Source organism: Ooceraea biroi, chromosome 6, assembly GCF_003672135.1.
Source record: "Ooceraea biroi isolate clonal line C1 chromosome 6, Obir_v5.4, whole genome shotgun sequence".
NCBI lineage: Eukaryota > Metazoa > Arthropoda > Insecta > Hymenoptera > Formicidae > Ooceraea > Ooceraea biroi.
Genome location: NC_039511.1, coordinates 7,304,157 through 7,317,653, shown reverse-complemented (window position 1 = coordinate 7,317,653; position 13,497 = coordinate 7,304,157). Strand labels below are relative to the sequence as shown.

The following is a 13,497-nucleotide window of genomic DNA, read 5'->3' as shown; positions in this document are numbered from 1 at the left end:
AGGTTGCGAAGAAAGCATCCGTTATAGTTCAGCTGTGATGTCTGCGATCGGCACAGCTTCAGGCCATCGGGTAAAACGATCAATCATTGTGAGGCAGTAGCAATAACCTCGCGACGGAGGCAAAGGTCCGACAATATCCAAATGGACATGTGAGAATCGTCCATCGGGAACTTGTCGATATTACATTGGCCCGTACCCGTATCACATACTTAGCGCTATACTCGAGGCATGAATACGGATCTGTGTAAAAACTGAGAGTCGAATCTCACGTGATGCAAAATAAGAGGGAAGTTTCACTGTTTTAAACGTCGATATAATTTGCCACATAGATCTCTCCATAGAGTAGATCTATTCATCCCTCATATATCAGTCGACTCATATATCAGTCATATATGTGTCGACTGAAGGAATGCGACGTCGCCAGGATTCAGTCTAAAAATAATGACGCTTCGGCAAGCACGGAATCGCCCAAATGCGGATTATTGAATTGCATGAGACAACGGATGGTGCGCACTGTCATCGGAATATTAAAATAATCTACCATTACTTTAATAAATCTGTCCCTCCGTTTTCCGCACTGCTCCGTTTCTCAACTCTGTCTGTCTCGTTCTTTCTCCTCCATCTCTGCTCACCCCATCGCCCTCTTCGACTTACCTTCCCGGGCTCCTCCGCGCGCGAGCACTCGAGGCAGGCAGTCGCAGATGGATACAATGCACTGTACCCCTAATGAGCGCGCCTTATTTTTCACGAGTATTTTTAACCCGTTTATTGGCTGTCCGCTTCACAAACTGTCGCTGGATATTAATCATCCGGTTCTTACAACTCTGGTTTTATTTCCTTCAAGGATAAAGAATGGTACGGAGGGGTGGTAAGGAAAATCCAGGGGATGGGAGCGCGCTCTCTCTCTTTCTCGGTCTGTCTCTTTCTTTGTTTTTCTCTTTCATTTGCTCGCTTGTTCGCACGCGAGCTGTTCTTTCATTAATGTTATTAAACCGGCCTCCAGTGGAGGCCGCCTCCACTCCGCCATGACTCCTCACGACTTACGACCGACTTTTCGCCTATCTGGTGCATCGTAAACAATTGCGGAGCTTTGGCTCTGATACGTGAGTTGTGAACGATTCTGATATGTGAGTTGTGAACGATGCTATATGCGCTACAATTTCGCCCAATTTTATCAACAAGTTTTTCGATTTCATTAATAGGATCATATTTCACTTACGATATTCTTTACAATATAATGTCATTTAAATATTTTTTCGACGTGTTGATTAAAATAGTATCACTACATATTGAACACGACATTCCCTGTATTTCCTACGTTATTCCTATATCAGGTAGAAGTGTCTTCATATTTGTCTGAAGAACATGCAATACGAGATCACCGTTTGAAGAATCTTAAAAAGAACGAATATTCTTTTGTAATTAGTTATTTTTTACTCTTCGTAAAGAACGGTACCGTATTTAGTATTGTATGTATCGATTACATTCTTTCTTACCATTCCAAAATTCTGCAGAGACATTGTATAAAACTTATTGGCAGTCAGCACAAGTGGATGGAAACGTCGACTTATTATGAGTAGTACAGATTTCTGCTCCGAAACAGCTACATTATACCATGCACAATTGTACCTAAATGATTAAATCATATTTTTTATTTCAGGAATAATCAGAATGTTTTAATTATTAAAGAACGAGATATATTATGAAGGAAAGTACTACCTACACTTTCTCGCATATGTTAGAACTCATGTCTGTTATTCTTTGTCCCATGTAATTAGATATAAACGAATATATCAGTATTATAATAGAAAAACTAATAGATTTAATAGCTTTCTCAATATTGCCGGCAATGGATAATATCTGAAAGAGAGAACTCATTTTTATATATTGATTACATAAACACATTGGAATGCTTAACATACTATTGTTGTATACCTGTATTAACGTCAAACTCAGAGCAAACAGTATTCCTATGAGGTCACATAGAAATGATACTCTATGGCAAGCTTTGATTAGGCTAATGAATCTTGTAATAAGTTGTGTATGTTAATGAAAACTATGATGAAGCAAACGGTGTTTTGTGTACTCGTATAAATATAAATTATATATGTATAATACATGTTAATATATATTTATGTTTAGCAATTAATTAACGGTAAAATTAATAACATTTTCTTCTTTATTATCACCATCATACATGTATGATGATGATGACGATGGTGATGATGATGATGATATATTATTTATAAATTTAATTTCTAGATATTCAAAAAAGTCGAATTGCAAAATTATTGATTAATATGAATGCTACACTTAAATGCTGATTAAATGTATGTTGGGTAAAATCAAGGGACAAGCAACATTATTATTGTCTTTAATTTTTAATTTGCTCGTAAATCATGACGTTATGTAGCATCACGCAAATGCCTAAGAAAAGTTGAAACCATGCTGATCCATAAAATCCTATCATACGTCAAATGAAATACGAACTGTATAATGTTGCAATGCAGCCGTACGAAAACAGCCGTGTCCCTACAACGTATCTTCGTTCCGCGAATTAAATCGCATCCTGCCGCATTCTCGATAACACAAAATAAGCGCTCCGCGCGATACCTGTCGAGTTAATAGACAATTTCTACTTTTTCGCAATCGCAATAGGTCGTTTGGTTTTTTGCAAACAGTAAGTTTTTTGCAACAGTTGCGACAAGCAACTCCTTACCCCAGCAACTTGCACATCCCGCAAACGTGTTGCGTGAAAGTCAGTAAAATAGAGAAACTGCCAAGAAGAACGATAGTTACGGTTACAAGCACAAGGCATATATGAGACTGGATAAGATAAATGTATCGGCCTTTGTCGATGAAGAATTCGACTTTAAAGGTTTCAATTCGCGGGCGAGACTCGTTCAGGGGCGATATGACATCAAGAATTTCCGGCATGAATACCCATACGTTGTACATCACGAAGAGTATGCATACCTGAACTGAAAAAAGTCAGGAAAAACGTTTTGATGTCATTATTGATATCATGCATATACATGTTATTACGTAATTGACGTAATCATTGACATACATATATATTTGAAATGATATCATATTTGATATGATTTAAACGGTTTGATATCATTTTTATCGCTATCATGTAAAAAAAACTAAAACACGAATTCTCTTCAAGTTTTTCGTCAATCTCTTTTTAATATTTCAAAATATCTTTCTATAATTCAAAATATTTCCAACAGGGGAATGATGGTATGTTCAAGGAGCACAAGTTTTAAGTGGACTAAAATACATGGAGCATAAACGATGTCAAAAGTTGGATTCAACTTTCTGTACTTACAGACATTTTATTGAATATGGTAACAGACAGTTATTTCTGTTACCATATTCAACGGCGAGTTTTAAAAGTTCGGTTTAATAGGATTACATGCTCACTTGCCTTGCAACGTAAGAAAAATCTCAATGATCAATATCGCATCGAGAACAAAATAAATATAAGAGGGAAAGGAGAAAATATCGGGAGCAAGAAATAATTCTACATGGAATTAAATGATCGTTATAAAATTCCACACGTATTTAATTGAACGATAGCAATTGTATAAGGAATGCATCGTAAAAGTGCAGTGATAATTCGCCAGCAGGAATGTCGCGTGTTACTCGTTGATGTGCATGACAAATAATGTATTCATTTGTCGTGTTGATAATGAAAAGAGTATAAATGTCACACATAGCTTCGCACGAAGAAGTACAATCTCAAATGTATAGACAGAAAGGCACGTATTTTTCTTTTGTGGATAATGCGGGATTTAATGTTTTTCTTACGCGTATAAAAAAGCGTTACTAATCTCGTAGTCTCAGCATAGTCGTGCATGATTTTAATTTCATCTTTTGTTTTTTGCAACGCCCAGTCCCTCCACATGTGGTCAAAGAGTTTCCTATACTGAAAGAAAATAAAATGATAATGATGCAATAAATAATAATAATGATGTAAAAACAATGGGATATATTGACAGGATAAACGTTATATGTGATCCACTGGATCATCAAAACATATACTAATAAGATCATAATACTCGAACTTAATTCTTTTGAAAGACTGATATATTTATTTGCGATACTGATAAATCCTTATAGAAATTAAATTTAATTAGAGACACAATTAGAAATTAATAGTCGAGCTTACCTTGTCTATGTTCCCGTGATGTAAATACAAGTTTATTATACCAGCGAACGTAGGTAGAATTGCTGGTATTATATCAATTATAAATTCTAGATTGACTTCAGACGTTAAAGTAGTCGATGCCTGGAAACACATTATAAACTCATGATAAAAAAAATTAAGAGACGGGTATGATCATCAAAGAGACATTTATGGACTCGATGGAATCAGAAACAGTTATAATTAATTAAGTAGTAGACGAATGAGTTCTTGGAACGTAAAAATTTTCGGCATCGAATCTAACAAAAATTGTTGGCATGCAGTATGAAAAAATTCGTCCGTCCATCAGACAATGGCTAGAGTTCGCGATTTAATATATGTATATACATTTGAATAATTAAGTTTAAATGTCAATTCTATTTGATATGATTCTATCCCCTATACATAGTTATGAGAGTTTTTAATTCAATTATATATTTCTAATATCTAAAAAGAAAAAAGAATATGTATTTTCTCAACATTGTGACTACCTGAACAAAGATAGACGACAATAAGATGACAGTGATAACGAGTCTTATCAAACGGGCGTTCCATACGTTTTGATAAGGCGATAACCCGTTGACCGATAAAAAAAATCGGTTCAACTTGTAGTAACGTTCCTCGGGATGTTCCATTTACTTTGAAGGACTGGAAAGGACTGACTACGAAACTCGAGAATCCAGTCTTAATTTTGCTATTATGCCTTATCCTTCTCCACAGGTCTTTAACTATTTAACTTAACTACTGTAATTTGCTACTTTATTTCTTTCATCTTCGCGACATTATGCATTTACGAAAATTACATGCGTTTAACATAAAAGCGAGAATTTTTCAGTGACATCGCGGAAATCGATCGGCAGCGTATGTGCAATATTCAGCTAATAACATGAGAAAGAGTACATCTGGCCTTACAAACGACAGAATTGTCTCTAGGTTTTTTGCCACTACATTGCTGTGGCCACGTCGCGGCTATTTTTCGAAATTATTACTTTATTGCTTTATTACGAAAAAAAATGAGAGAGAAGTGAGTCTGTGCAGGGAGTTTGATATAAGACAAAATAGTCAAGTCATGTATTTCACACAGTACATAATAAAATAGCAACGACAAATTGTCGCTTACATATTTCCCTCCTATAAGAAGTATATCATTCTTTATATTTCTAATGTTAGATTCTTTGGGTTTTCTTTTGAACTAATTTATTTAAAAAATTACTCCAAAGAAATATCGGAGTACACCACTATGAATACTTTCTACAGAGCAGTTATTATTTATATGCTAACAAGGGGAACACCAGGCAGTATAATCACCGATTTTGTTGAGTCTTATATATATTGTTGTTCCATCTCCCCACTAACTCATCCTAAAAGGATACGACGCAAGTCTCAAGTATTCGCGAGAAAAATTTAAAAATTTACGTGCTCGTTATGTACCGAGTAGGAAGAACGGATTGCCAACTAACAGTGTGACGTAATGGGTAAGGCGCTCGACTAGTATGCTGCGTGTTGCTGGTTCAAATCTTACTTTTCAAATTTTTTTCTACATTAAAGTGAATTGTGCTATATATTTCTATTATTTTAACACACAAATTAATATTTTAATTATAAAATTTATGTAAAAACATTATTGAATTATGTTCACGACAACGGCAAGCAGCGCGTGGAGCGAAGCACACTTCACGGTCACTTCCGGTGAACAAACGCGAACACAAGAATAAAAGCGATAGTTAATAAAGCTAGCAAGTTTGTAACAATCACAGCACAGTTCTTTTTATTATAATACTTGTTTATATACACTACTAGCATCCCCCGTCACGGTTTCGCCCGCGATATTTATGTGTAGAATTAAATAAAAACACATTTTACCCCTTCTCACCCGTTAGGGGTGGAATTTCGGAAAACCCTCCCTTAGTAAGCACCTACGTGATAGTAGAAATATACCCTTAAAATTTCAAGTCGATAGGTACAGTGGTTCGGGCTGCACGTTGATGAGTCAGTGAGTGAGTGAGTGGTATTCGGCTTATATACAGGGTGTACCAAAAGTCTGGAAACGGTCGAATATTTCATAAACTATGCATTTTAGAAAGAAATGTTTCAAACAAAATTGTAGGATTTCAAGTAGCGCATTATATAGCAACATCAGTATGACCTTGAAGAGTGTTGTCAAGGTCATGTGAAGGTCAACTTTGTTGTCTTAACTGGAACCGCCTATAAAATGTTGCATATTTGGATTCTACGGGAAAAAAACGAGTAAATTTTATACTTCAATAAATTTGAATAGACTTCTTCGGCATATCCTGATGTTAAGATAAATTTTCAATGTACTGCGTACTAACTAACCCTAGACTTGAAACCGTAGTATACAGTAGTAAATTTTATTTGAAACATTTGTTTGAAAAATGCTTCTATTAAAAGTTATACGCATTAAACCTTAAAGTAGAATGCATTGCAATTAATGATAAATTAATTAAAAGACTTTATCGTTTTGTTCTTTTATTTTATTAAATGTTCGAACTGGTGTCCATTAACATCTAAACACTTATTAAGTCTTCTTACGAAACTTTGCTCTAAGTAACATTTCTGGGGTCACGCTAGCGCTAGCTAATGGTCTTGGAGTACGTACTCGATGTTAACTGAAAGAAACATAAATTCACACATTTATCAGAAAATGTAGATACAAATCTATGCCTTTAGTTAGTTTTGAGCTGGTTTTCATGCCGCTTATCAAGTTCGAAAATCATGATTCGAACGAAGAATACGTGAAGCTTGCGCTAGTGTGACCCCAGAAATGTTACTTAGAGCAAAGTTTCGTAAAAAGACTTAATAAGTGTTTAGATGTTAATGGACACCAGTTCGAACATTTAATAAAGTAAAAGAACAAAACGATAAAGTCTTTTAATTAATTTATCATTAATTGCAATGCATTCTACTTTAAGGTTTAAATGCGTATAACTTTTGATAGAAGCATTTTTCAAACAAATGTTTCAGATAAAATTTACTCGTTTTTTCCCGTAGAATTCAAATATGCAACATTTTATAGACCATTCCATTTAAGAAAACAAAGTTGATCTTCACATGACCTTGACAACACTCTTGAAGGTCATACTGATGTTGCTATGTAATGCGGTACTTGAAATCCTACAACTTTTGTCTGAAACATTTCTTTCTAAAATGCATAGTTTATGAAATATTCGACCGTTTCCAAACGTTTGGTACACCCTGTATTGCGACGCCGATAATGAGCGACGTACGCAACCGCGTGACTAGCCCACGTTCCGCCGTGATCGTGGGGAGTCACGAGTGATTAAAAGTCGAGTTGAATGGTCGGTGAGGACACATCCACGGTACTGTTCGGGACTGAGTATTGGGCGCCAGGTGCGCAACGCACCACTCGGAAAATCGACACACGATACCGCAAGTAATACGGGCGAGGGTCGGAGATAATGAGAGTCTGGAGAGGGGCGAGTCAGTAACGAGTCATATAAAATCAACAAGTAATATATTTGGTAAAGAACGTAGCAAATATGTAGAGATCCACATACGAGGATCAACGCAAGACAAGCACGATAATCGCAAAATAAACAAAATAATAATACGAGATGTGGCCACGCGGGAGGCCGTTTAGATCGTCGTAATTATACGTACACGACGCCGATTTTGGAGACACGAGCGCGTCGGCGTCGAGATCTCGCGGATCGTCGTGACGCTAAATTCCGGACGATATCGACAGGATGAACAAACCTGGAACGCACACTCGAAACACAAGACGATAGGTACGCGATCCTCTAAGCGGGAGCGTCACTCCACACTACGAGACGGAAAACGAATCTTGCACGATACGCGAGCGTTACTTCCTCCCCGATACAAGAGCGCTATCCCCCGCATACGCAAACGATACTGGAACGTTACTCCCCGCACCGATATCTCGCAATCAATTACCGCAAAAATTACCGGAAACGAAAGGACGAGACGGGATTACCGCATTACCGTAACCGACATGACCTTCCGAAGCACGGTCGTACGCAAGACCCGGAAACGAAACGAAACGAAACGAACATTTCGTACGATACTGAACATTACGCCATACAAGGCACGAGATACAATATAACACGATACAAAACGACTGGAGCCGGCGAATCCCGAGAGGGAGGATATAATCACTCCGGTACTCAACACCTTGCAGTGGCTCGGTACATTCGGGAGTGTACGGGATTATACTATTTTCGCGAGACGCTTTCCGGAGCCGACGGGCCTCGATAACACGCCTCCGACAGGTTATCTCGATAATTACTACTGAGGCTCGAGGTGCCGTCTTGGCTGGGAACGGAAGTTATACCGTCGCCGAGTGAGGTTCTTACAGGTTGGCGCTCGTCCCACGTCGTCCTGATCTGCACGGATGGTATTCGTCTAGGGCCTCAGAGTCGCTCCGTACTTATCGCTAGCCGGGCTCGCAGTGCGGATCGCGGAGCGCGTCGGGAGGGCCTCATTAGTCCGCGCATCGATTTGCGCAATCCATCGATTCGGCGGCGATAGATCCGTGCTGCGGCCGCTACATCGACTCATCCGCAGCCCCTCGGGTGACACTCCTTGTACTTCTTCTTGCGCTGCCTATTCCCGTTGCTACTACCAGTAGTGCCCTGCCAGAGTGGCCAGACTCCGACAGGGACGAGGCGGAAGGATTCTCTACCTGCTCTGGCCAGCGGGCCCGTCTCGGTACTCGGGAATAGCAGCCTGCAACGGATAAATACGCTGGCGAGCAGATCCTCTGCTCGGTACTCCGAGGGTGCGGTAATGTGGAGCTGGGCGCCGGTATCGCTGAGAATCCGCTAGGACTCGGCTCCTCCCGGGCTCCCGATACTCGCTTCCGGGCGTCTCGCTGGACTCCACTTCGGGTGTTCGTCGCTTCTCCATGGCTGACATCCTCCTCGCTGCATGTATCCTCACTCGGCTATTTTACACGTAATCCCGCTCGTAATCTTTCTGTAAAGGCAAAGTATATCGCAAAGAACGCGGCAGATCGCTCCCCCTCGGGAGGATGGAACGACTCCGATAAGGTTCCCCCTCGGTCAAGCAACGCCCTTGTGACGGACGCCAAAACGTCACGTCACAGTATATATAGATCCCTCTAAAAAACCTTACAAAGGTAAAAGAATACGCCAAGTACATAAAAAAGCAAAAAAATATGAGGAAATCCATAGTTAACTAGCCAAGTACCTAGAAGCAATTCAGTTTAAGGATTTATAATTTGAAATAATACTTGGCGTGCCCGGGTCGCATTGGACATGCATTCTTCTACATTTGTACTGCCTTGAGTATTTTCACTAATGACTCGTAAATCTTTGTATTTGGTAATATTAAAACAAATACGTTTACAGTTTTGCACATTAGCGGAGTGATTATAAATATCCCTTTTCATTACTCACTCAATACAAATAATTTACACATACAGTTTATACAAAGTATAGGTAGGACGTACGTTTTAATGCGACCGGGGCACGCCAAGTATTATTTCAAATTACAAATCCTCAAACTAAATTGCTTCTAGGTACTTGGCTAGTTAACTATGAATTTCATCATATTTAGTTTTGCTTTTTAATGTACTTGGCGTATTTTTTACCTTTGTAAGTTTTTTTTAGAGGGATCTCATTACTTTTTGTAAAAATTTTTTATATTTCATTAATTTTTAATGTTTTTATAGAAAAGTACATAAAAATAAAAAAGAAAGTACCGAACAATGAGAGTCACTGCATAAACATCGAGCGTTACCAAGTTCAGTGCATAGACCTCAAGCGCTAACGTATAGCTTATCTGAAATTCATATCATTTGACATGTCACATAAACTTGTGATTAAAATATTTCAGGAACTAAAGCCGTAATCAAAAATCTAACGGCACTTTTATAAGATAATATGGGTGCAAGCTTTCGGTTGCGACCACTCCAAATAAAAATGGTTCAGTCAATCCTGAAATATTGTAATTGAATGTTAGAATTGTGACGTTTCGTTTTTCTCCTTTTCCGAAATCAGGGGTGTTTACGACAGCTAATCGGATCTCTGATCGGACTGAGCAGTGGCACTCAATGATAGACTTTCAAAGTTTCCCTAGACTAATCCGAATCCATATAGCATGTCTTTGGCGTGATCGGATTGGATTAACAACCATGGATTGAACGAAATCGCTGCACTTGAAGGGCATGAAAAAACAGAATAGGTACTTAATTATTCCTCTAATTAATTAATAGTTTTACGTTTTTACGTTCAGATATATATTGATAAATAATTATTTTGTTAAATTATAAAATTTGTTTTCTGTAAAACGGTAATAAGTCTTAACCTAACCTTACTTTATTTTAATTGTAGGAGATTTTAAAATTGGGAGATATGTAGTTGAACGTAGCACAAAATACAAGAACGGATACTGCCAAAGATGCCGTTGTGCGCGACGCCGGCGACCTTCCACAGCGCGAGACTCACCGACGTTTACACCGCGTTTTTTCTCCTGGTGGCTGGCATGATCATCGCGATCTCCCTCGGCATCGCCGAGAGGATATGGAACAAGCGGAGGCAGATGCAGGAGACCATCGTGCGCGGCATACGCGAGCACCATCTTATACCGCACATCCATTTCCATCATCACCGTAGTCACCATCACGATCATCGTAGCGTTTGTACGAAACTGAAGGTACATTAAACTTTCGGATTTCTTCCTGATTGTAAAAAGAATGTACATCACATAACTTATAAATGTTAATCATGGAATCTTTTTACACAGGTGGAATCAGTAAACACGAAATGTTAAGGACGTTTAATTGTGGTATCAGTGCCATTTTAATATGTTCTAAAGCAGACGGGGCAAAAGTCTTAAATAAACTAAAAGATGAAGATCCTGCAGTCGTCGGAAATATGAATGCACGTTCCAGTAAGAAATTATTCTTGCTACTAATGCAATTATAATATAATCGACTAAAATTCATACAGTTCTGTTAATTGTATTATAACACAGATGGTCGGATTTAAAGTACAAGTGAACAACTTTGAGAAAGTTCTCGAGCAAATCCTTGAAGAGAATAAGTGTTCTGATATCTGGTAGCGGTACAAATCTTCAGTCCTTAATCAATGCTACGCAGAATCCGTCTCAGCACATTGGGGCAGAAATCGTTTTAGTAATCTCAAATAAACTTGGTGTCGATTTAATAAACACCACGAACTTTACAACATGCTATTATAATCTTCTTTGTTTCTACAATTAATTAATAAAATATTACTACCTACTAATCGCGCAACTTTGCTAACTATAATAAATTAATAACTACAAGGTAATGCTAAAAAGAAAACATCGCATATAAAAACATTAGAATTTTCCTATACATGCTACATGCACTACAGGGAATTCCATTCATTAATTCAATAAAGGCCGTAATTATTTTTCTCCGAAATGTGTTCTTAAGTTTCTATCAAATTATAATAAATTCAGCATAAACAGGCTACAATTATGCTGAATTATTTAAAGTATGTATACATTCCTTGCAGATAAAAAAGACCTTTAAAGAATTAATTGTACAATCTTTTTTAGATAACATGATCAACAAATTACAAATTTAATAAACATTAATACAATTCATGCAAATGAAAAGCTTCATGCGCTTAGCTTATTTTTAATTATTTTATGATGATCTTATATTAACAGCAATAAATTATAGATAATAATAATAATACATATTTATCTAATATTTCTTATCTTTATAAATTTTTAATATTCTTATAACATTGTGCATTAATAATTGTAAGTAATTATTATTTGCAAGAATAACTAAAAACTTATTTGAAAGATTTAAAAACAGATTTACTACGAAAGAAAATAGTTGAAGTATCTTCACTAAATTATTAAATAATCAATTTTGTACATACTGGGTTAAACAAGTAATTTAAATGCAATACGTGCAACCTTGTTTGTTCTCAAACATGCATTTTTCTTAAAGTACACAAATCTGTTTATGCAAAAAGGGAGAACTAAAATGGTTAAGAAATAATGGAGTAAAATGGAGAGATCGATAAAAATAAAAACTAGATAATACAAAGAGATAAATATTTACAACGAGGAAAAAATACAAAGATATATTACAAAGAATACTAGAAATATGAAACATATTAACTGGAATCTAAAAAATATTACACATTGAACAACTATACAAGGTAAAAGTTTCTTAGGGAATACATTTGCCAATGCATACTACTAATTCAAGATGATTCTCAACTTGTATGCATAAATGGAAGACTCTGTCAATACAAAGGGAACAATCATATATACTTATAAACTGTCTTGAAAAAATTTATCACTGGGACACACTGATCTAAAGAAGGTATTAACAATACAGGCTCGACATTAGACTTGAATACTGTATATAGAATACTGAATCCGTACTGAAACTGCGACCGGACTGGACAATTCTCAAAGGACACTATATCTCGTATCAAGAGACACGGTAGTGTCTCGCGCCAAGTATATGCGAAGCGAGACCAACCGGGTATCTTTACGCGAAGTGACGTTTTCAGACACGCTTAGATTATCAGATCTTACTAACCTCTGAAAAGATCATTTTCAGAGTAACCTCAATGGATAGCTTGGGGTCTAATTATATAATAAAAGTGTTTTTATTTTTTTTCTATGTGCATTACGAGTGTAGATATTACGATGCAAAGTTTGAAATTAGACAATTTTTGATTAAGAAACGTCATTACCGTCGTCGTCGTTTGTGCAGTACATTTTTCTATTCCTAGATGGCAGCAGCAGCAGTCGGTCTTTTAATATATAGGGTACACATTGCGTCTCGAAAACCCCGTCGAATAGGCCCTGAACGAATCCTCTAGGACGCTCCGTTCGCGAGATATCGCGAAAAAACTGTTTGTCAAAGAAAATTGCGAATATCTCGGAAACTATGAGAGATAGAGGGTTGTTTCTGGCAGCATTCGACGCGGCTCGAAAATGCGATATTACGATTGTACGTTAGCGGAGAAGGTGGAACTGGAAAGAGTTTCTTAATTAAAACAATTAAGTGTTGAATAAAACAATATCTCAATAAAGATACCGCTGTAGCGGCACCTACTGGCATAGCAGCGTTTAATATAGACGGTTTGACAGTTCATAGATTGCTTCAATTACCTGTTGAATATAGTCTTACTACAAACTATAAACAATTGCCTGATCATGTGTTAAAAGTTTTACGAGCAGATCTCAAGGATGTTGTCCTTTTTGTGATTGATGAAGTGTCAATGATATCTAATTTGGCTTTAATGTATATACATCTTCGA

General features: G+C 37.1%; 1 protein-coding gene across 3 annotated transcripts; it reads right to left on the bottom strand.

Annotated features, from left to right (window-relative positions):
- Window positions 1-1,182: 1,182 nt before the first annotated feature.
- LOC105279573 lies at window positions 1,183-4,897 on the bottom strand. 3 transcript variants are annotated; one of them, XM_011339435.2, is made up of 9 exons: window positions 4,684-4,886; window positions 4,178-4,297; window positions 3,817-3,934; window positions 2,720-2,981; window positions 2,491-2,613; window positions 1,936-2,026; window positions 1,724-1,860; window positions 1,497-1,629; window positions 1,183-1,394 (listed from the first exon to the last, which is right to left on the bottom strand). In XM_011339435.2, the coding sequence occupies exons 1-9, from the start codon at window positions 4,825-4,827 to the stop codon at window positions 1,347-1,349; spliced, it is 1,176 nt and encodes a 391-aa protein (XP_011337737.1). In that variant the 5' UTR covers window positions 4,828-4,886; the 3' UTR covers window positions 1,183-1,346. The 3 variants fall into 3 exon arrangements, with proteins under 3 accessions (XP_011337737.1, XP_011337736.1, XP_011337738.1); XM_011339434.2 differs by having other exon boundaries at window positions 1,724-2,026; window positions 4,684-4,889; XM_011339436.2 differs by lacking the exon at window positions 1,183-1,394 and having other exon boundaries at window positions 1,547-1,629; window positions 1,720-2,026; window positions 4,684-4,897.
- Window positions 4,898-13,497: the final 8,600 nt, after the last annotated feature.